This window comes from Erinaceus europaeus, chromosome 16 (genome assembly GCF_950295315.1).
Source record: "Erinaceus europaeus chromosome 16, mEriEur2.1, whole genome shotgun sequence".
Taxonomy (NCBI): Eukaryota; Metazoa; Chordata; class Mammalia; order Eulipotyphla; family Erinaceidae; genus Erinaceus; species Erinaceus europaeus.
Window position 1 is genome coordinate 3,824,419 of NC_080177.1, and position 23,755 is coordinate 3,848,173.

The 23,755-nt window shown below is 48.5% G+C and overlaps 1 protein-coding gene across 1 annotated transcript; it reads left to right on the top strand.

The window, feature by feature from the left end:
- Positions 1–529: 529 nt before the first annotated feature.
- Positions 530–19,569, top strand: MTFMT (mitochondrial methionyl-tRNA formyltransferase). Its single transcript, XM_060174299.1, has 9 exons — positions 530–763; positions 3,383–3,592; positions 4,815–4,937; positions 5,137–5,239; positions 6,646–6,721; positions 9,923–10,014; positions 14,505–14,583; positions 15,912–15,994; positions 19,156–19,569. The coding sequence occupies exons 1-9, from the start codon at positions 552–554 to the stop codon at positions 19,351–19,353; spliced, it is 1,176 nt and encodes a 391-aa protein (XP_060030282.1). The 5' UTR covers positions 530–551; the 3' UTR covers positions 19,354–19,569.
- The last annotated feature ends 4,186 nt before the right edge of the window (positions 19,570–23,755 follow it).

A 23,755-nucleotide genomic window follows, 5' to 3' on the forward strand; every position in this document is an offset into this window, starting at 1 on the left:
ACAGACACCTGCAGACCTGCTTCACCGCCTGTGAAGCGACTCCCCTGCAGTTGGGGAGCCGGGGGCTCGAACCCGGATCCTCACACCAGTCCTTGCGCTTTGCGACACGTGGGCTACCGCCCGACCCCCAGCAAGCGTTATTTATTATACTAGCTGAGAAAAAAGTGACCGAGTTGGGTATATACATGAGATTTCACTGACTGCAAACACAGACGCTTTGCTCCCAGACGAGTCCTGTGGGGAGATTGGCAGCATCGCGGAAGCAAATGCGACAGAAGTCTCCCGGATGCTGGCGCTGACCGACCGTTCACCAGCACCAGTGCAGGTGGCCACGCCCCCGGCACACGGCAGCCAAGCCCCGCCCCCACAACGGCTGGTTTCGGAAGCCCCGCCCTCTCCACAGGCTACGCCCATCCCACACGCCCCGCCCCGAGTTTCCGCTTCCTCGCCGTCAGCCCCTCCCCGTCGCCGTCAGGCCCGCCCCCAGGCTTCCGGTCCCTTCCCGGCCCCGCCTCCGGCTGCCTGCGCGCGCGTGCGCAGTGGGGCAGGCCATGAAGGCCCTGGCGCGGCGTTGCTGGGCGCGGGGGCCGGCGGTCGGCGCTGCGCCCGGGGGGCCGGGGCGGCCGTGGCTGGCGCTGGGCGGGCTCGGCGGCGGGGAGGACGGCAAGGGCGCCCGCGTCCGCGAGAAGCCGCCGTGGCGGGTGCTCTTCTTCGGCACCGACCGGTTTGCACGCGAGGCGCTGCAGGCGCTGCACGCCGCCAGGTACGGGGTGCGGGTGCGGGTGCGGGGTGGAGGACCCCTCGTCCGCAGCCCCCAGCCCGGCCGGTCGCCTGCTCCAAGGCCAGTGCCTCCTCCGCCCGGGCGCCACCTCTGTCCCGTGCCCCTCCCGACACCTGCCCCCTCCTGTCTGTGTCACCTCCTCTGTCTCGTGTCACCTCCTCTGTCGCGTGTCACTTCCTCTGTCGTGTGTCACTTCCCCGTTGCGTGTCACCTCCCCTGTTGCGTGTCACCTCCTCTGTCGCTTGTCACCTCCTCTGCCCCGTGTCACCTCCCCTGTCGCGTGTCACCTCCTCTGTCGCGTGTCACCTCCTCTGTCGTGTGTCACCTCCTCTGTCGTGTGTCACCTCCCTGTCGCGTGTCACCTCTGTCGTGTGTCACTTCCTCTGTCCGTGTCACCTCCTCTGCCCCGTGTCACCTCCTCTGTCGCGTGTCACCTCCTAAGCCCGTGTCACCTCCTTTGCCCCGTGTCACCTCCGCTGTCCCGTGTCACCTCCCCTGTCGCGTGTCACCTCCCCTGTCGCGTGTCACCTCTGTCGTGTCACCTCTTCTGTCGCGTGTCACCTCCTCTGTCGCGTGTCACCTCCTCTGTCGCGTGTCACCTCCTCTGCCCCGTGTCACCTCCTCTGCCCCATGTCACCTCCTGTCACGTGTCACTTCCTCTGCCCCGTGTCACCTCCTCTGCCCTGTGTCACCTCCTCTGTCGTGTGTCACCTCCTTTGTCGCGTGTCACCTCTGCCCCATGTCACTGCCTCTGCCCTGTGTCACCTCTGTCCCGTGTCACCTCCCCTGTCGCGTGTCACCTCCCCGTCACGTGTCGCATGTCACCTCTGTACTGTCACCTCTCTCCTGTGTCACCACCTCTGCCCTGTCACCTCTGTCACGTGTCACCTCCTCTGTCCCATGTCACCTCCTCTATCCTGTGTCACCTCTGTCACTTGTCACCTCCTCTGTCCTCTGCCATCTGTCCTGTGCCATCTCTGTCATATGTCACCCTCTGTCCTGTGTCAACATCTGTCATGTACTACCACCAGCACCCTTCCCCCTCTCATAAATAAATAAATCTTAAAAAAAAACAAAAACAACTTATGTGGTCCAGGAGGTGGTGCAGAGGCTAAAGCAGTGCCCTGGTCTCTCTCTCTCTCATTAGAAAGAAATAAATATTTTTAAAGTTTTTTTTAATTTAAAATGTTTTATATTTATTTTATTCCTTTTGTTGTCCTTGTTGTTTTATTGTTGTAGTTATTATTGATGTCGTTGTTGGACAGGACAGAGAGAAATAGAGAGAGGAGGGGAAGACAGAGAGGGGAGAGAAAGACAGACACCTGCAGACCTGCTTCACCACCTCTGAAACGTCTCCCCTGCAGGTGGGGAGCTGGGGGCTCGAACCGGGATCCTTAAGCCAGTCCTTGCACTTTGCACCACCTGCGCTTAACCCACTGTGCTACCACTTGACTCCCATTTGTAAAGTATTTTAAAAACAATAGAACTTAGTCTCATGGTTGCATTAGTTTTTGACATTTGACTTTATTTATTTACTTTTGTTTACTTTTGTTGCCCTTGTTTTATTGTTGTTGTAATTATTACTGTTGTTGTTGATGTCATTGTTGTTGGATAGGACAGAGAGAAATGGAGAGAGGAGGGGAAGACAGAGAGGGGGAGAGAAAGACACCTGCAGACCTGCTTCACCACCTGTGAAGCGACTCTCTTGCAGGTGGGGAGCCGGGGGCTCGAACTGGGATCCTTACACCGGTCCTTGTGCTTTGCGCCACATGCACTTAACCCACTGTGCCACCGCCCAATTCCCGACTTTTTTAAATTTGAAAAGATTTATAAGTGCTGGGTGGGTGTTGACACACCTGGTTAAGTGCGCATATTACCATGAGCAAGGCTGCAGGTTCAAGCTTTCATGTCCACCTGCACGGGGTTGTCTCTCATGTGGTGAAAAGCAGGTCTGCAGATGCCTCTCTGTCCCTCTCACTCTGTCTCCCTCCTCCCCTCTCAATTTCTCTCTGTCCTAGAAGAAGAAGAGGAAAATCGACCACTCTGGTGGCAATAAAATAATAAGAAGAATAATAAGTCTTTTAAAAAAATAAAGATTTCGGGAGTCAGTGGTAGCACAGCAGGTTAAGCGCAGGTGGCGCAAAGCACAAGGACTGGCGTAAGGATCCCAGTTTGAGCCCCCAGCAGGCCTGCAGGTGTCTGTCTTTCTCTCCCCCTCTGTCTTCCCCTCCTCTCTCCATTTCTCTCTGTCCTATTGATGACATCAATAACAACAACAACAACAATAATAATAAACACAACAATGATAAAACAACAAGGGCAACAAAAGGGAATAAATAATTAAAAAATAATAATAAAAATAAAGATCTATTTCCCCAGAAAGATACAGAGGGAGAACCAGAGCATCACTCCTGGTACACGTGATACCAGGGACCGGACTCCGGAGCCTCCCACTTGGGAGTCCACTGCCCTGCCCACTGCGCCGCCCCCTGGACACAGCCACGGACCCTTAATCGCTTCCTGAGTTTTTCCTGACCTGCTTTAGAGGTGGGGGGAGCTGTGTCACCCGTGTCTCCGCCTCATCGTCATCTTCTCTCTCAGGGAGGACACAGAGCAGGCGTTGGTCGACACGCTGGAGGTGGTCACCGTCCCATCCCCGTCCCCAAGGGGCCTGCCCGTGAAGCGCTTCGCCGTCCAGGCGCGGCTACCCGTGTACGAGTGGCCCGACGTGGGGCCCGGGGAGTATGACGTGGGCGTGGTGGCTTCGTTCGGCCGGCTCTTGAGTGAGGCTCTTATTCTTAAATTCCCCTAGTAAGTCCGATTCGCAGGAGCTACTGCTGAGGCCCGAGGCTCTGGAAGTGAGCTCAGCCCGGGAGGGAGGCGCCCTAACGTGAGCTCCTATCCTGGTCTCTGTCGCTTCAGGGCCGCTGGCTCCCACACACCAGGGCCTGGGACCCATCGCTCTCCCACTTAAATTGTCCAAAGCTGTACCCCGGAACGCCCCCCAGTCTCGTTCCCCCTTGCGCCCCCCAGTCTTCATCTCAGTAAAGCCCAGTCTTCTGGACGCGAGGACCCAGAACCTCAGAGTGGCTCTTGAGTCCTTAGCTCAAATCATACTTTGAGCCCACCAGCCAGCCTGTCGACTGCCCTCAAAACCTGTTGTCACTTTCTTTTTAATTTTTAAATCTGTTTTGATTTCTTTATTTTGGATAAAGAAAAACTGAAAGGGAGGGGAGGTAGGGAGAGAGAGATACCTGCAGCCCTTGTTAACCTTCCTCCCTGCAGGTGAGGACGGGGGCTTGAACCCGGCTCCTTGCATATGGCTATAGGTATGCTCAACCAAGTGCACCACCACCTGGTGCCTCTTTTTTCTTTTTTTCATGAGTGAGAGATAACAGAAGGAAAGATTAATAGACAGGCAGACAGACTGACTGACTGACCAGAACCCTGCTCAGCTCTGGCTGACAATGGTGCTGGGGATTGAACCTGGGAGTCCAGAGCCTTGGGCGTGAGAGTCCCTTTGCAGAACCATCACGACGTCTCCTCAGCCTGTCACTTCAGAGTTTGCAGCTCTGAGCTCCTTAGCATCTGCCACTGTTGATGGCTCGTCTGCCACCCCAGGCGGGATGGCTGTCTTTCTCTCTCTCCCAGGCCTGCGTGTGTATGCACGTCCTATGATCCACCGCTGCACCACCTCCCCAGCACCTTTTGTTCTGGCCTTAATCAAACATCTTTGGTGGCTTGTAGGAAGAGAGTGACTCTAGCTCTGGCTTCCTTTTCTGGTGGATAGAGGGAGAGAGAGAAAGACAGACAGACAGACACCTGCAGCCCTGCTCCACCACTTGTGAGACTTCTCTCCTGCAGGAGGGGAGCAGGGGGCTTGAACCCAGGTCCTTGCGCATTGGAGCATGTGTGTAGAACCAGACGCACCACCTCCCCCCCATTAATTTTTTTTAAAATGTCTGGAAAAGTTAAATGGGGAGTCAGGTGTCACTCAGAAGGGTCTCACGCTGACTCTGCGTTCCCACCACAGTGGCGTCCTGAACATCCACCCCAGCTGCCTCCCGAGGTGGCGCGGGCCGGCCCCCATCATTCACACCGTTCTGCATGGCGACGCCGTCACCGGGGTGACCATCATGCAGATCAGACCCAGAAGGTAGAGCACGTCTCCCTCCCTCTCTCATCCCAGTGTGCTCTCTCACCCTCCCTCTCCCTCTCCCTCTCCCTCTCCCTCTCCCTCTCCCTCTCCCTCTCCCTCTCCCTCTCCCTCTCCCTCTCCCTCTCCCTCTCCTTCTCTGCCTCAATCTGCAATGAAGGAGTCAACATGTGACTGTTTGTTTCTAATTTCTCTGTAGGTTTGACGTGGGCCCAATTCTCAAACAGGAAACGGTTCCTGTGCCACCCAGGAGCACCTCCCAGGAGCTGGAAGCCGTGCTCTCCAGGCTGGGTGCCAGCATGGTCGGTACCCAGGGACCCTGTGCCCAGCTGCCCGGCTGGCGAGTTCCCTGTGTGGTTTAACCACGAGGACAGTTTACGATGCATGGTTTTCAGCTGCTCTTAAAAATATACATAATGCAACCTGCCAACGCCCATGCTCAGTGGGGAAGCAATTATAGAAGCCAGACCTTCCACCTTCTGCACCCCATAATGACGCTGGGCCCATACTCCCAGAGGGTTAAAGAATAGGAAAGCTATCGGGAGGGGATGGGATACAGAGTTCTGGTGGTGGGAATTGTGTGGAGTTGTACTCCTCTTATCCTATGTTTTTTGTCAGTGTTTCTTTTTTATTTATTTATTTTTTAAAGATTTTATTTGTTTATTCATGAGACAGGTAAGAGGAGAGAGAGAAAGAACCAGATATCATTCTGGTACATGTGCTACCGGGGATTGAACTCAGGACCTCATGCTTGAGTGTCCAGTGTTTTATCTACTGCACCCACCTCCCGGACCACATGTGTTTCCTTTTTATAAATTAAAATTTTAAATATATATATTTATACATAGTGATTTCTGTTCCCCAGTCTCCTGAAAGTTAGTTGGCAGTTGGAAGCTCATGTAAAATCTTTGCCCATGTTCAGAGTGAGTGCTTCAGAAAGACGTTCAGATAAAATGTGAGTGGGCCCTCAGAGTGAGAGGCTGTGAGGCTGGTCTCAGTCTCTCCACTGTGAGTCGTACCTCCTGGGCGAGTCTCTGCGTCCTTCTCCCTCCTGGGCCTGTGCTCTGGTTACCAACCCCCCACACACACACACCCTAGATTCCGCCCCCAAAGCATTAGGCTGTGGGGGGTCCAGAGCTGTTGTAATAGTCTCTGTCACTCCCCGAGCATGAACCTGTGCACCAGCCTGTCCTGGAAGCTCCAGCCAGACCTTGACTTTACTCCTACCTTCCAGCAAACCTTTGAGATAGCAGCTGCTGTCAGCTTCCTTTCTGACGCCGACGGAAAGGCCACAGACACGTAAAATAACTTCCACCGTGAGACAGCTAGTAAGCGGTGTGATGGGGATTCAAACCCAGAACTATGAGTCCGGCATGCTGGAAGGAGGGAAGAGACAGCTGAGCGCAGGCTGTCTCCATGCAGAAAGTCTGAGCACTTTTGGCTCCCTGGCCCAGCCATCCAGTGCTTTTTACATTATAGATGATTTCTTTTTAAAACTACTCATTTGTTAAGGAGAGAACCAGAGCATCTCTCTGGCACATTCGATACCAGGGATCAAACTCAGGGCCTCATGCTTGAGAGTCCAGTGTCTATCCACTGCCCCCCTCGGGCGTTCTAGATCATCTCACGGTAGTGACTGCTCATGTGCTTTTGTTTCCGTTAGTTCTATCTTAAAGATATTGCTCTCCTCCTTTTTTTTTTTTTTCAGATTATTTCAGTTTTGAAAAATTTGCCTGAAAGCTTGAGTGAGGGGCGACAGCAGCCAGCAGAAGGGGCGACATACGGTGAGTGTGGGCCGCAGAGACGCCTCTTCTCGCGAGGTCTTCTGGGTCACGTTAGCGTCTGATGATGCTTGATTCTTCTCTCACACAGTGCCCTTAATCTTGCCTACAGATCGAGGGCCTGCCGACCACTTCTCCCTGACATTTGAAAATGTCACCGCCAGGCAGGGGAAACTCCTCCCCACTCTTTGTTTGGAAAAGTAGCAAACAGAGCGAGGTTGGAACAAACACAGTGAATGCCCATCTAGCTTGGAGTCGGCAAATACTAGGGTCCAGCCATATTCTCTTTCTCTTTGTCTGTGCGGTGTGTGTGTTCAGTTTCTGTTTTCTCTTCCGCTTGCCCACTTGGAAGTCTGCATCATGGACTTTCATCCCTAAATAATTCCACCTCCATCTCCCGAGGGAAACAGATTTCCCAGCCCAGGAATGGGCACAGTGGAGACAGCATTGGACTTAAAAGCACGAGGTCCTGAACTTACTCCCCGGCATTGCACGTGCCAGAGTGATGCTCTGCTTCTCTCTCTCTCTCTCTCTCTCCCTCCCTCTCTCCCTCTCTCTCTCTCTCTCTCTCTCTCTCTCTCTCTCTCGTGTTAGTAGGTGGATGAATCTGTTTTAAAAAATGAAAAATAGTTTTCTTCACAGCATGAAATTTCCAGTCCATTTTAAGTTTCCTAAAAATATATTTCACACCTTTATATATTTGTGCTATCTGGGGTCCAATTGTAATTAATTGCATGTCCTGCAGTCTCCTTATTTTTTTTTAAAAAAAAGTTATTGCAGGATATGTTTTTAAATGTATTTATTTGTCTGTCTGTCCCGCAAAAAACCTTTCAAGCCTGAGTCTAAGTTCAGTCCTCCCCACCACCATAAACCAGAGCTGACCAGTGTGCTGGTTCAAAAAAAGAAGAAGAAGAAGATGAAAAAGAGTGGCCTGGGATGGGAGGTGGCGCAGTGGCTAAGGCACTGGACTCTCAGGCATGAGGTCCCCAGTTCAGTCCCTGGCAGCACATGGACCAGAGTGATGTCTGGTCCTTTCTTTCTTTCTCTATCATTTCTCATGAATCAATAAATAAAAACTTAAAAAAAAAAAAAAAAGGAAAAGAAAATGAAGGAGAGGGAGGAGAAGAGAAGAAATTGCGTGTTGGGCTAGATTCTGTTTACATCACTCCTTCAGTGAGGCTCGGGATCTTTTCATTTGTTTAAACACTCTTTTCTTTCTAGAAAGAGTCTTATGTCTTTTGTTCATTTATCTATTAGGTTTTAGTCTTTTTCTTCTTATTCCTAGGAATATACTATATACATGATAATCTTAAATGTAACATACATCTTCTATTATATAGGTGCTATATTTATAAGTAGATGTAATATAGGAGGGTAGATAGCGTAATGGTTATGCAAACAGAGTCTTATGCCTGAGGCTCTAAGGTCCCAGGTTCAATCCCCACATCACCATAAGCTATAGCTGCTCAGTGCTCTGGTAAAAAATAAATAAATAGGGAGTTGGGCGGTAGCGCGGCAAGTTAAGTGCACGTGGCGCAAAGGGCAAGGACCGGCTCCCCACCTGCAGGGAAGTCGCTTCACATGTGGTGAAGCAGGTCTACAGGTGTCTTTCTCTCCCGCTCTCTGTCTTCCCCTCCTCTCTCCATTTCTCTCTGTCCTATCTAACAATGATGTCATCAATAACAACAACAATAATAACTACAACAACAATAAAAAGACAAGGGCAACAAAAGGGAAAATAAATAAATAAAATTAAAAAAATAAAAAATAGATAAATTAAAAATATATGTAACATATAATGATAAGTAAATGCTCTGTGTACGTTGAATAATCTTATATAGACTCTGTCTATAAATAGTCATGAAGTACTGTCAGGTAAATTACAAATAGTTTTTCTTCTTTTTTTGCCTCCAGGGTTACTCCCGTGGGCTTCATGCACTATGAATCCACTGCTCCTGGAGGCCATTTTTTTCATTGCTGTTGTTGCTGTTATTGTTGTTGTTAGGTAGGACAGAGAGAAATTGAGAGAGGAGAGGAAGACAGGGAGAGAGAAAGATAGATACTTGCAGACCTGCTTCACCATTTGTGAATCGCCCCCCTGCAGATGGGGAGCCAGGAGCATGAACTACAAATTGATTTTTTAAGATTTATTTTAATTAATTTATTAGTGGTCACATGCACGAGACCCAGAGCACTGATCTGGCACCTGCAATGCCAAGGGTTGAACTGAGGACCTCATGGTTGAGGGTCACTGCTTTATCTACTGTGCCACCTCCTGGGCTGTTTGTTTTGATTTTTTGCTTTGTTTTACTTGAACCAGTTTTTTTTTTTTTTTTGTCTTGCAAAAGGTTAGTTTTGTGCAGTTACATTTGTCATTCTTTATTTTATTTTTAAAGAATTTATCTATTTATGCATGAGAAAGATAGGAGAGAAAGAACCAGACATCACTCTGGTACATGTGCTGTTGGGGATCGAACTCAGGACCTCATGCTTGAGAATTCAGTGCTTTATCCACTGTACTACCTCCCAGACCCCATTCTTTCCTTTATTTACTTTTGGATTTTGAATCATGGTTAGAAGGGTTATTTTTACTCCTAGGTTATAAAGAAGTTTACAGGGCCAAGTGGTAGCACACCTGGCTGAGCACACATGTTACAAGGCACAAGGACCCACGTTCCAACCCCACCTGCAGGGGAAAAGCTTTGCAGGTGGTGAAGCAGGGCTGCAGGTCTCTCTCTTCTCTTCCTCTCTGTCTCCCCCTTCCCTCTCAATTTCTGTCTGTCTCTATCCAGTAAATAAAGAAAGAAAATAAAAAATATTTTTTTTAAAGTTCACCCATATTTTCTTTTACTACTTGAATAATTTATGGATCTATTTGCTTTATCTTACTTTATATCGTGGGAACTTTTAAGCATATACAAAAGTTGAGAAACTAAGAAAATAAAATTTTTCCTATCTATTATGATTACTATCAGTGTTGTTACTATTATTTTAGCCAGAGCACTGCTCAGCTATGGCTGGTGGTGGCGCTGGGGATTGAACCTGGGACCTTGAAGCCTCAGGCAGAAAGTCTTTTTGTATCACCTTTATGCTGCCTCCCCACCCAGTGAGTTTTCTTGTATCTGTCAGTCAGCATCGCAGTTGTCAGTTCATGAGCACTGAGCCTGCTAGTTGGTTATTCTTGCTGTTGGACTCTCCCCATAGCCCCCAAGATCTCCACCGGCATCAGCTGTGTCAGATGGGAGGAGCAGACGTCAGAGCAGGTACTCAGACTCCACCGTGCCGTCGGAAACATAGTAAGTGGTGCACCCGCCATAAGTCTTGCGTGTGTTTGTGGATGTCAAGTGTGTCATTTGCTTTTTGAAATATTCTTGCTGGGGGAGATGAACCATATATATATACTAAAAATTCTAATTTTATTAAAATAACTTTGTTGGACCATGGAGACAGCTCCGTGGAATGGCACAGAACTTAACAAGCACAAGGTTCTAGTTCAGTGCCTGGTGCCACGTATGTCAGAGCTGAGCAGTGCTCTTCTTCCTCTCTTTTGCTTTCCCTTCACACACACACACACACACACACACACACACACACACACACACACACACACACACACACACAGAGTCTCTCTCTCTAAAGAACAAATAGCAGAAGGGAAATAGCAGAACTGGTAGAGTACGGGGACGCACCACATCTGTCGGAGTGCTTTTGGGGCTTCTGTCTTGTGTGAGACTCTCTCCAATATTTATTTCATATCCAATATGAAGCCTCAGGCAGGAGTCTTTCACAGCCCAGGAGATGGTGCAATGGGTAAAGCCTTGGAGTCTAAGCATGAGGTCTTGAGTTTGATCCCCAGCATTGCATGTGTCAGAGTGATGCTCTGGTTCTCTCTGTCCTTCTCCTCCCTCTCCCCCTCCTTATTTTCTCATTAAAAACATTTTTAAGTATGTTTGCATAACCACGATGCCATCTCCCAGGCCCCTGTTTTATTCTTATGAAGTGTGTAACTCATTGGCATGAACATCACATCAGTTTGCAGCCATCCCCCGTTTGTCAATCACCCTTCATCAAGCACACAGCTCCAGGACTTGGGAATGAGCAGTGGCTCTCAGATGCAAGGCCTTTTCTCTAAAAACAGAGAAATTAAACTTCAGAATTAAAAAACATTGGCTTTCAAAGAACATTGTCAAGAAAATAAAAGACAGTGGCCAAGAGGTGGTACAGGGAATAAATTGTTGGACTTTCAAGCTTGAGGTCCCCAGTTCAAATGCAGGCATTTCATGTCCAAAGAGAGGCTCTGGTTCTCCCCTTCTTATTAGTTAAGGAAAGAAAAAGAGGAAGGAAGGAAGGAAGGAAGGAAGGAAGGAAGGAAGGGAGGGAGGGAGGATGGATTTGTATAGAAGGCCACCAGCACCTATGAACTTGTCTCCAGATGCATATAATGCTTTGGGTTTAAAATCGGAGCTTTGAAATGCTCTCTCTGAGAAGTCATTGTCCTGGCAGGGAACGTCATCAAAGAAACAGGGAGCTGGGCAAACCTGGATTCGGGTCCCTGGCTTCACCACCGCAGCAAAACATGTTGCATTCCTCAGGCCTCCTGCCTCCCCGCCTCTGGAAATGCCAGTGACCACAGCCCAAAAGTCAGTTTATTTAATTCAGGGACAAGTACTGATTTTCTGGTGTGCTAATTTTCATTACATACTTAGTCAGAGTGGGATGAAGGAACATTTCTCATGGTGGGAAAGGGTAAGATGAATTTTCCAATCAAGAGTGTTGCAGCGGGGGCCAGTGGTGGCACTCCCGTTTGAGGGCACATGTTACAGTGCACAAAGACCCAGGTTCAAGCCCTCAGCTCTCTGCTTGCAGGGGGAAAGCTTCACAAGCAGTGGAGTAATGCGGTAGGTGTCTCTCTCTCTCCTCTCTCTATAAGAAAAGCAAGACCAGGGAGTCAGGCGGTAGCACAGCAGGTTAAGCACAGGTGGTGCAAAGCGCAAGGACCGGCAGAAGGATCCTGGTTCAAGCCCCCACACTCCCCACCTGCAGGGGAGTCGCTTCACAGGAGGTGAAGCAGGTCTGCAGGTGTCTATCTTTCTCTCCCCCTCTCTGTCTTTCCCTCCTCTCTCCATTTCTCTCTGTCTTATCTAACAACGATATCAATAACAATAAAAACAAGGGCAACAAAAGGAAATAAATAAGTAAATAACATGGCCCAGGAGGTGGTACAGTGGATAAAGTGTTGAACTCTCAAGCAATAGGTTCTAAGTTTAATTCCCAACATCAAATGTGTCAGAATGATGCTCTGTTTCTCTCTCTCTTTCCTCATTAATAGGGTAATGTGTGTGTGTGTGTGTGTGTATGTGTATGTATGTGTATATGTATTTGTGTGTATGTGTGTGTGTGTGTGTGTGTGTATGTATGTATGTATGTTTGCCTCCAGGGTTGTCACTGGGGCTCGGTGCCTGTACTATGAATCCACTGCTCCTGGCGGCCATTTTTTCCCCAATTTTGTTGCCCTTGTTGTTATTATTGTTATTGTTGTTATTGCTATTGTTGTTGGATAGTGCTGAGAGAAATGGAGAGAGGAGGGAAAGACAGAGACGGGGAGAGAAAGATAAGACACCTGCAGACCTGCTTCACTGCTTGTGAAGTGACCCCCCTGCAGGTGGGGAGCCGGGGGCTCGAACCCGTATCCTTGCACTGGTCCTTGGGCTTTGCACCGTAGACAGTTTTTTAGTGAAATACAGGTATGCAGACGAAAAGTTGTCCATGTTCTATGGTTCACTTAAAAAATCTTGTCTTAGCAACTAGTCTTTTCTAGATATTTGTGATGACATTATTTACAGTAAAATAATAATAATAGTACAGGGCAGGGGAGATAGCATAATGGTTATACAGAGACTCTCATGCCTGAGACTTTGCAATCCCAGGTTCAGTCCCCTGCACCACCATAAGCCAGAGCTGAGCAGGGCTCTGGTCTTCCTCTCTCTTATTATCCTTCTCTCTGTGTCTCTCTCTCATTAAAGTAAAATAAATAAAAAATATATATTCTTTAAATAATTTATTTCTTTATTGGGGAATTAATGTTTTACATTCAACAGTAAATACAATATTTTGTACATGCATAACATTCCCCAGATTCCCATTTAACAATTAAAATATGTTTTAAATACAATGAATTATATACATCAGGCTGTTAACACTGAGGTAAGAGTACTGACCACTTTCCCTTTCTTGTTTTTAACATAAACCCACCCTGTAGTTCTTACATCTTATTTATAAGGAGCACAACATTTTAATTAGAAAAAAATAGGTATTTATTTTATTTTATTTATTTTACTTTTTAAAAATATTTTAAAATATTTATTTATTTATTTCCTTTTGTTGCCCTTATTGTTTTCTTGTTGTAGTTATTGATGTTGTTGTTATTGGATAGGACAGAGAGAAATGGAGAGAAGAGGGGAAGACAGACAAGGGGAGAGAAAGATAGACATCTGCAGACCTGCTTCACCACTTGTGGAGCAACTACTCTGCAGGTGGGGAGCCGGGGGCTTGAACTGGGATCCTTACACTGGTCCTTGTGCTTTGTGCCACATGCACTTAACCCGATGCTCTACCGCCCGATTCCCTATATATATTTTTTTAAACCAGAGCCCTGCGCAGCTCTGGCTTATGGTGGTAGGTGGACTTGAACCCTAGACTTCAGAGCTTCTGGCATGAAAGTCTCTTTGCATAACCTTTATGCTGTCTACCCCCCTAGTTAGAATTAGTAATAAGGGTGGAGACACTGCTTTTTCAAGTGTTCCATGTTTTTATGCGGTGCTGGCAGGAGTGGTGCAGTCCTTCTAAGGCGGCGGTGGGGTGGTCTAGTTTGGTCCTTCCCTCGCGTATTGTTGACAGCAATGCCAAAGCTGTGCTCCACCTCCCACAGCATTGTTAGCGCCATTCGTGGGGCCCCCATGTGGCGCCAGGGCTCAAACCCAGGTTAAGGCATGCGCTCTACCCGACAAGGCACCTCCACCTCCTGAAAGTACTTTCTTCTTCTTTTTTTTTAAAATTTATTTCTTTATTGGGGAATTAAGGTGTTACATTCAACAGTTAATACAATAGCTTGTACATGCATAACATTCGAAAGTACTTTCTTAAGGATGGATTTATTTGTTTATGAGAGGGGGCGAGAGGGAGAACCAGCGTGTCGCTTTGGCATGTGGGATGCCGTGGACCAAACTCATTTTCTAGAGTTGGAATTCTTTATTCTCTTTCTTTCTTTCTTTCTTTCTTTCTTTCTTTATCTATTTATCTATTTATCTATTTATCTATTTATTAATATTTATTTATTGGACAGAGACAGCCAGAAATCAAGAGAGAAGGGGGTGATAGAGAGGGACAGAGAGACACCTGTAGCAGTGCTTCACCACTCGCAAAGCTTTCCCCCTGCAGGTGCTGACCAGGGCTTGGACGAGGGCTCAAACCCAGGTCCTTGCACATTGTAATACGTGTACTCAACCAGGTGCGCCACCACCTGGCCCCTAGAGTCGGAATTCCTTAGCGACCGAGACACCTCCCAGGCCCTCTGAGGCATCTCATTTTAAGCACTGAATCTTAGGACTCCTGGAGCCTGTGTAGAGGTTTATGCTTTTGTTCTCTGCCATGCGATTTAGAGATGGCGTCCCCATTGGCTTTGTAACTAGAGAATGAACTCAGACTAGGCCGACACCAAGCAGGTGTCAGCAAGGGCCTGGCGTTTGCCAGAACCTGACCCTCACCCCTGATTTGTTCTCATTTTCAGATTCCGCTGCAGACTCTCTGGACAGACGCCCCCATCAAACTCCTGGGCTTGGTAGAAGTTCCCACTTCTGTCCTTGCTGGTACTCACTTCTGGTTTTGGTTTTTGTTTTTTAATTGGATCATTTTTCTGGCCTCCAGGGTTATTGCTGGGGCTCGGTGCCTGCACTGTGAATCCACTGCTCTAGGTGGCCATTTTATCGATTTTTTTTCTTTTAAATAGAACAAAGAAATTGAGAAGGGAGGGGAGATAGAGAGGGAGAGATTAAGACAGACACCTGCAGACCTGCTTCGCTGCTTGTGAAGTGACCCTACTGCAGGTGAGGAGCTGGCGGCTCGAACTGCGATCCTTGCGCTCCGTAGTACGTGCGATTAACCTGGTGCTCTACCGGCCGGCCCCCTAGTACTCACTTCCCAATAGTGGGCACAGACATTCTCACTGGCTTCTATTTGAAAGTGTTTTACCACTTAAGGATGCTTTTAGTTTGTTTCAGTTCAGAAATCACCCACCCGCCTCTGGCAGGGTCTTTAGTCAGTACTCTCCCACTTGAGCCTCAGGAGAACCAGGGTGTGGGCAGAGCACAGTACTCCTGCCGTGCTTTCAGCCCTGTGATCGCCTCATCATGGCTTCCCGGGGTACAGGATGGCCTGGTGACCGGCAGAGTGGGAGGCTCAGGGCCACTCCGGAGAGCCTTAGCCTCGGGGTACAGCGTCTCCTGACGCAGATCTGTCCTGAGGCCCTCGGACATTCTTTCACCTTGTGAACCACAGCTCAAGGTCCACACACTAAGGTGGTCCTCCTCTGAAGGGGTCGGGGTCTCCAGGAACCCAAAACTTGGAGCTGCTCTGGTCACGGACAGAAGAGCTAGCTGAGCTCCCCGGCCCTTGATCTCTCTGCTGGCAGCCAGCTTGTCCCACACGAGGCCGCAGCTTCGAGGGCCGACACAGCACGTTCATCTCTGGGTGGGCTGTGGATGCAGCTCAGGGCGTCAGTGACCGCCCCAGGATTAGTATCACCGTTTCCCCTGCTTTCCGGGATTTTTCTTTTTCTTTTCTTTTTTTTTTTTAAATTTATTTTCCCCTTTTTTGTTGCCCTTGTTTTTATTGTTGTTGTAGTTATTATTGTTGTTGAAGTCGTTGTTGGATGGGACAGAGAGAAATGGAGAGAGGAGGGGAAGACAGAGAGGGGGAGAGAAAGACAGACACCTGCAGACCTGCTTCACCACTTGTAAAGCGACGCCCCTGCAGGTGGGGACCCGGGGGCTCGAACTGGGATCCTTACTCCGGTCCTTGCGCTTCACGGCACTTGCACTTAACCCGCTGCGCCACCGCCCGACCCCCCGTTTTTTCTAAGAAGTCACAAGAAAGTTAAATGACCGTTATTCTCTCATGTCCTCACTTCTTTCTCCAGATCCCAAGTTGGCAGAACAGACAGCGGTTCCGGGGTCAGTCATTTACCACCCGCAGTCACAGCTGCTGCTGGTTCACTGCCAGGTACAGTTCCTTTCAGCTTCAGTACTGTGTGGGCACTTTATACAGTTTATCCTTTTAGCTAGGACTTCACTCAACTGCTTGTCCATCAGACTGAACCAGATTGGATTGCTTAGTTTTCTTAAGAAACACCATCTAGCATCACATTTGGAAGTACTCAGTTTCACCAAAGCATTAATCTTTATACAGTGAAAGAGTCTATAATGCTGTGTTCAATGAAAAGTCTATTTGAGTAAGCAAGCCGTCTTGTTCATGGGCCTATCACAAAACACTTATTTCAAAGCCCACAGTTCATGTGTCCTACCGCTGTCCAACTGTGGTTAGTTAGTTGAGCAGTGGTCCTTAACTATTTAAAAGGCTGGGGAGACAGCATAGCAGATAAGCAAATAGACTTTTAATGCCTGAGGAGGTACCAGTGGTCACAGGTTCAATTTCCCAGCACCACCAGAAGCCAGAGCTGAGCAGTGCCTTACCTAGTAAAATAATAATAGCAATAATAATAATTCAATTAAAAGGCATTAGCATTTTATAACTTAATGGCATTATCTTGTGAAGTTTCACATCTCTTCCATCTCCTGGCTAGTTTCCTTTATGTGGAGTTAGGTGAACTGTTGTCATGCTCAAGAACAGTGTTTGAAAATATGTGTGTGGCTGAGGAGACAGCATAATGGTTATGTAAGAGACACTTGTGCCTGAGGCTCTGAGGTCCCAGGTTCAATCCTCAGCGCCACTACTAGCCAGAGCTGAGCAGGGCTCTGCTCTCCGTCTCTCTGTCTCCAACCCCAAGCATATCAGCTCTGCCGATGTCCTGCACCCGAACTCTGGGCAGGTCTCACTGTCCTTGTCAGTCTGTATACGTGTCTTGCACGTCCCCCGCTGGCTGTCACAGAAGACACTGGGCGTGTCTGAATGCACCACGAGCCTTGGTGGTTGGAGCCCCACTAGCTGTGCACCTCACACAGGTCACTTCCCCTCTCTGGTCATTGACTTTCTCTTCAGAAATGGAGGTAACAGTGCGTCTGCCCACAGTTTGTTTTTGTTGTCACTAGGGCTTCACCACGTCAGGTCGACTTTTCCTCAGGTAGAAAGACAGAGATAGGGAGTCGGGCGGTAGCGCAGCGGGTTAAGTGCAGGTGGCACCAAGCGCAAGGACAGACTTAAGGATCCCGGTTCAAGCCCCCAGCTCCCCACCTGCAGGGGAGTCACTTCACAGGCGGTGAAGCAGGTCTGCAGGTGTCTGTCTTTCTCTCCCCCTCTATGTCTTCCCTCCTCTCTCCATTTCTCTCTGTCCTATCCAACAACGACATCAATAATAACTACAACAATAAGACAACAAGGACAACAAAAGGGAATAAATAATAAATAATAAATAAATATTAAAAATATTAAAAAATAAATCTTTTTAAAAAGAGATAGAGAGGCAGAGAGAGAGAGGCAAGGCGCTGAGGATTCCTTCAGTGTGGTGGGGACCAGGATTGAACCTGGGTCACACACATGACACAGCAGCGCACTATCCAGGTGAGCTGTCTTGGTGGCCTTGGATCTACCAGCCTTTAGGACGACCAGCAGAATCTGAAAGCCCCTGAAGATAGAACATGCTCTGTGTGGGTTTGACTGCTTATTACTGGGAATACATTTTGAAAATTATTTTCTAATTAGAGAGCAGCAGAAAGAGAGAGGGAGAGGAGAGACATTACAGCACCCCCATGCTACCCGTGGTGCTCCCTGTGAAGCTGGGACTTGAACCCAAGGCCTGCCTTATGAATGCTGAGTCATGTGCTCTGCCTAGTGCACTATTTTCCAGGCCCACTGAGAATGTTTTTATATAGTTTTTTTAAAAAAAATTATTTTCCCCTTTGTTGCTCTTGTTTTTTTATTGTTGTTGTAATTATTATTGTTGTTATTGATGTTGTTGTTGTTGGATAGGACAGAGAGAAATGGAGAGAGGAGGAGAAGACAGAGAGAATCCACTGCTCCTGTGGCCATTTACTTTAATTTTTATTTTGGATAGGACAAAAGGGAGGAGAAGATAGAGAGGGAGAGAGAAGAGAAACACCTGCAGACACCTGCAAACACCTGCACTTCACCGCTTGTGAAGTGTCCCCACTGCAGGTGGAAAGCTGGGGGCTCGAACTGGGGTCCTTGCACTTTGTACTGTGTGCACTTAACCGGGTGTACCATCACAGGCCCCCATGATAGACTTTTTAAAAAAATTTCTTTATTGAAGGATTAATGGTTTACAGTCGACAGTAAATACTATAATTTGTACATGTATAACACTTCCCAGTTTTCCAGTTCAAACCCCACTAGGTCCTTCTCTGCCATCATGTTCCAGGACCTGAACCCTCCCCCCCCCCCCAGAGTCTTTTATTTTGGTGTAATACACCAACTCCAGTCCAGGTGTTTTCCAGTCTTAGTGTTTTCCCTTCTGATCTTATTTTTCAACTTCTGTCTATGAGTGAGATCACCCCATATTCATCCTTTTGTTTCTGACCTATCTCACTTACCATGATTAAAAATTTTTTAAAAATTATCTTTATTTACTGGATAGAGACAGCCAGAAATTGAGAGGGCAGGGAAGATAGAGACAGAGAGACTGGCGCCTGCAACCCTCTTCATCACTTGCAAATCTTTCCCCATGCACGTGGGGACCGGGGCTTTAACCTCGTCCTTGCGCATTGTAACATGTGCACTCAACCAGGTGTGCCACCACCTGCCCCCCCTTTCTTTGGCCTCCAGGATAATCACTGGGGCTCGGTGCCTGCACTACGAATCCACTGCTCCTGGAGGCCATTTTTCCCGTTCTGTTGCCCTTGTTGTAGTTGTTATAACTCTTGTTGGATAGGACAGAGAAAAATTGAGAGAGAAGGGGAAGACAGAGAGGAGGAGAGAAAGACAGACACCTGCAGACCTGCTATACCACTTGCGAATTGACCCTCTTGCGGGTGGGGGGCTGGGTGCTGAAACTGGGATCCTTATGCCGGTCCTTGCACTTTGCACCATGTGTGCTTATCCCACTGTGCTACTGCCCAGCCCCCAACCTAGCCCCTCTTAACATGATGTCTTCAAGTTCCACCCAAGATGGGATGAAGAAGGTGAAGTCACTCATGACAGACTTTTGCTCACCACCACAGCCTCCTCCCTGCTTGTCCCTTGCCTTCTAGGATGGCTGGGTTGGCGTTCAGTCGGTGATGTTCAAGAAGACCCTCACAGCCAAGGACTTCTACAATGGTTATTTGCACCCCTGGTACCAGAAAAGCCCGCATGCCCAGCCCGGCCAGTGCAGATTCCAGACCCTCAGGCTCCCAGCAAAGCGGCAGCAGCGGGGAGTGACTGTTGCCATGCAGCGGGGCACTAAGTAGTTGGCACAGAGATGGGACCACAGAGTTGGGTGACACCTGCCACTACACACGGCCGTCGGCCGGGAGCCGTATCTCCAAGCACTGCCTCGACCTGCGAAGAAGATATAACTGGAGGAAAGAACGGTCCATTTTCTCACTTGCCACTCTTGTTTCGCAGTAGTCAGAAACCCTTTTTTCTACTTGAATAGATGTTTTAAATAAAATGTTTATTTGTGATACTAAGTCAAAGAGAATGTATCTTCCCCTACGCACAGGGATGTGATTGTATTAACCAGACCAGTGTACATACAGGAGAGAAGTCCTTAAATAAAGTGTATCTGCTGGAACTTTAAAACGTCGCTACAGGCTTATCTGAGAAGATTTTCAGCAAGTGGTCTGTTTCTTCTCCCACCTGTTTGCCATGAAGTCAGAAACTTTCATACTGAACAACCCTGTGACGTTGGTCTGTGCTTCAGTCCGATTGACACCTGGGCATCCTTGAAGTGGGAGTCTGCTGACATCCCCCACTAGTGTGTAGTGACACTGCTGAGCATGGCCTCCGCACACGCGGTCTCTCTCCAAGAGAGAGAGACCGCGTGCTCTCTGTTCAGTGAAGAGCTCGGACACACCAGTCCTGATACTCTGCAGTGTCAGTTAGAACCTTTGATCGGCAAGATAGCTCGCCTGGCGAGTATGCCGGCCTTGCCATTCCCAAGACTTGGGTTTGAGCCTGGCCCTCACTGTACGGGGTGGGGTGGGGGGGCAGCCTCAGGGCTGCTTCAGTGCCGCTTCAGTGCCATCAAGTTTTTGCCTCTGACTCTGGAAAAATAGGCTTAGCAGGGTCAGGTGGTGGCACACCTGGTTGAATGCACACATTACAATGCGGAAGGACCCAAGTTCAAGCCCCTGCTCCCCACCTGCAGGGAGAAAACCTTACAAGTGGTGAAGCAGGGTTGCAGGTCTCTCTTTCCCTTTCTATCTCCCCCTTCTCTCCCAATTTCTGTCTCTACCCAATAATAAATAAAAATGTTTTTTAGAAAACAACTTCTGCTAAAAAAAAAAAATTGGCCAGTTTGGTGATGTTCCAGTGATGGCAAAAAAACAAAAGCCCTTTCATTAACTCATCCAGCTCAAAATAATAAGTGACAAAAATAATCGTATCATTGATTATCTAAAGTAAAACCATCTAAGGAATCCCCTACCCCCACCTCATGCTGTCCATGTTGCTCCCAGATGGTTCTGGGGCTCGAATCCAGGGCCCAGGGAGCTATTTCCTGACCCTTCGTGTGTGTCTTAAAACAATTGCTATTCTGTCAAAAGATCTCTCAAGCAGGAGCTTCAGTTCAGGGAGTTCTGGGCATGTTTGTCCCGTGTGGAGTTCAGACTCGGCTAACATTCCAGTTCTTAAGTGAGATTTGCCATCAGGGGTGGGGGCCATGGGAACCATCCGGGCAGGACAGCTGCAGGCTTCACCGCAGCCCCCACCAGATGGCCCCTCCGTGGCCGCCTGAGTTCCAAGTTTGCTTCCTGCAGTTGTGCCAAGGACAGCTGGCAGGCCTGTGCACTCGATGTCTCTCTCCTTCAAGGTCAGCAGGGGTCAGTGTTCTCAACAACAGGATCCAGACTAGGTCGTGGGCTTCTTTCCCGAGGGACCCCAAACATTCATTACTTGGGGTTTTGTTCTCTTACATTGTGATAAAAGTTCTACACGTAGCTACATAGTGAAATAGTTCCTCCTTACTCACAGGTCAGAAAATATTGTTTCCCAACTTAGTGAAATAAGGGCTTCTAATGTATTTGGGCATTTTCATAATGAAATCTCAGGGCAGTAGTCTGGGAGGTGGCGCAGTGGATAAGGCTTTGGGCTCTCAAGCATGAGGTCCCAAGTTCAATCCCTGGCAGCACATGTACCAGAGTGATGTCTGGTTCTTTCTCTCTCTCCTATCATTTCTCATGAATAAATAAATAAAATCTTAAAAAAAAAAAAAAATCTCAGGGTTGTGAATAAAATGAAGTCCGGTGTGTGTGGGAACCAAGAACTCAGTTTTAGGAATCCACATGGATGTGCCTCTCCACTCCCTAGTCTGCTCAATATCCACCAAACACTGTCAGGAAATTGTGAGGATGTGGTTGAGCTCGGCAGGGCTCACAAAGCACCCTGCATTCCTGATACTGTGGCCTATCTACATAATCATTGTTTTGCCTCAAAGATCCCCATTCCATTCCTTTGATCTATCTTCTTTCTACCCTCAAGACCCTCCCTGCCTGCAGGGTAGTATTAACCTACCAGTTAAAACCCTCTAACAATTGCTATGGAAGTTTCTACCTTTCCAGCCCCTTTTGCCTTTCTCCGCCCCTTTCCTAGACATTTCTGTTTCCGACTTGCCATTTCCAGGTCTACCCTTTAAAAGCCTTGGCTCTCTGATCAATAAAGATACTGCATTGTCTCGCCAACACCTGTCTGTTCCTGAGTCATCTCCCTGAGTCGCTGAGTGAGTAGCAGCCCAGGCTGGCTCCAGTCGCGTTCTCTCCAACCCAGAGAGTACGCGCCCGGGAAGAGGCACCCGCAGGCTAACCTGCCAGAACACCTACACCCTGGTCACATGAGAAGGCACCAGTCCCTTGACTCAGTTGAAGCTCCGTCTGGGAGGCAGGTGAATAGAAGTTAACAAGCACCCACACTGGGCTTCCTGTGTAGTCAGTGACTCTCCAGATAGTCTACTCATGAAACTATTGCAAAGTTAGGAGAAAAAAAGCTCCGAGGTTGAAAACCTCCCATGGAAATATGCCCTATGTTTATGCAGATGCTTCTGATCAGATCTCCTCCTGTGGCAAACTGTGGCTGTCAGAGGAGGTGAGGCGGCAGCAGTAAGTGTTTCAGTGCTGGAGGCAAATGTTAGCTTACTTCCACGCTTTTAGCCTGGGGCCCCAGGCTCCTGAGCAGGACGACAGAGCTCATAACTGAGGCTGCAGCTTCATCACTTCTTTCCCCTTTGCCCCACAAACCAGAAAAAGGACAGACCCCAAGGCCTGGATAGGGAGAGGGCAGGACCTCGCTATGGGATTTCACACAAGGGGTCACATGGCATGTGGGCTGTTGCTGCTTCACTTTCAGATATCCTAGAGAAGGCCCAGCAGACAGCTGCAACCTCTTGCTCAAGAGTAGTGACAGCATACGAGGTGCAGGGGGTGCTGCTCAGAGCTGCTGGGCCTGGGTTCGACCTCTAGCACACACAATAAATGTGTAAATGCAGCACCAGTCTCTGACCCTCTTGGAGACAGGGATGGAGGGATGTGGCAAATGAGACTAGAGAACCATGAAAATTCAAAAGAGGAGAAACTTAAAAAAAAGAGAAACTAATTTTTAATAGTGTTTTTATTATTATCTTTTTATTTATTTATTAGAGACAGAAATCAAGAGGGAAGGGGGTGCTAGAGAGGGAGAGAGACAGATGCCAGCAACACTGCTTCACCACTTGCAAAGCTTTCCACCTGCAGGTGGGGACCAGGGGCTCGAACCAGTTCTTTGTGCACTGGAACATGTGCGCTCAACCAGGTGTGCTGCCACTCAGCCCCAAACTTTATTATTTTTTAAAGGTTTTATTTTTGAGTGATAAAGTTAAAAGAAAAAGAGAGAAAAAGGAACCAGACATCACTCTGGTGCATGTGCTCCAGGGGTTTGAAAGCAACACATCAGAACTGAGAGTCCAATGCTTTATCCACTGCGCCACCTCCGGGACCACAAGAGGAGAAACTTTCTTAACATGAATGGGCCACAGGAAGAGCTCAGGCTCTTAAAGAATTCTGGGCCCCAAACGAAGAGAAGGCATGGCTTGTATAGGGGGTGCAGGTCAAGAGGGAACGTCGTCATCACAGAAGCAGAGGCCGCAAGCTGAAGGGGGTGGTGGGACTTGTGCCCATTGTTCAAGGTCTGGTTGTTTTGTTGGACAGGACAGAGAGAAATGGAGAGAGGAGAGGGAAGACAGAGAGGGGGAGAGAAAGATATAGACACCTGCAGACCTGCTTCACCACTTGCGAAGCGACCTTCTGCAGGTGGGGAGCCGGGGGCTCGACCCAGGATCCTAACGCGGGTCCTTGCGCTTTGCGCCACGTGCGCTTAATCCGCTGCGCTACCTGGGCCTTCTCTTCTTCCTGTGCCCATTTGATTAGTGAACTCTTGCTTTGCCTCTACACTTTCTCTTTTTCTTTTCTGTTACAGTAGGAGCTGGGGGCTGCATCGAGATGCCCTGATGCCAGTACCAGTTTGGGAAGAGCGGTGGGACCCCCTCAAATCCCTGCATCGCGGAGAGGGGAATGGCAGGCATCATTGTCCACCCCCAGAGGCAGGTGCCCAGGGTCTTTGTGCCCCCTCCAGATTCTCGGCGACCTCAGTGGCCATCTGGTCCGCGAGGTGACAGCAGAA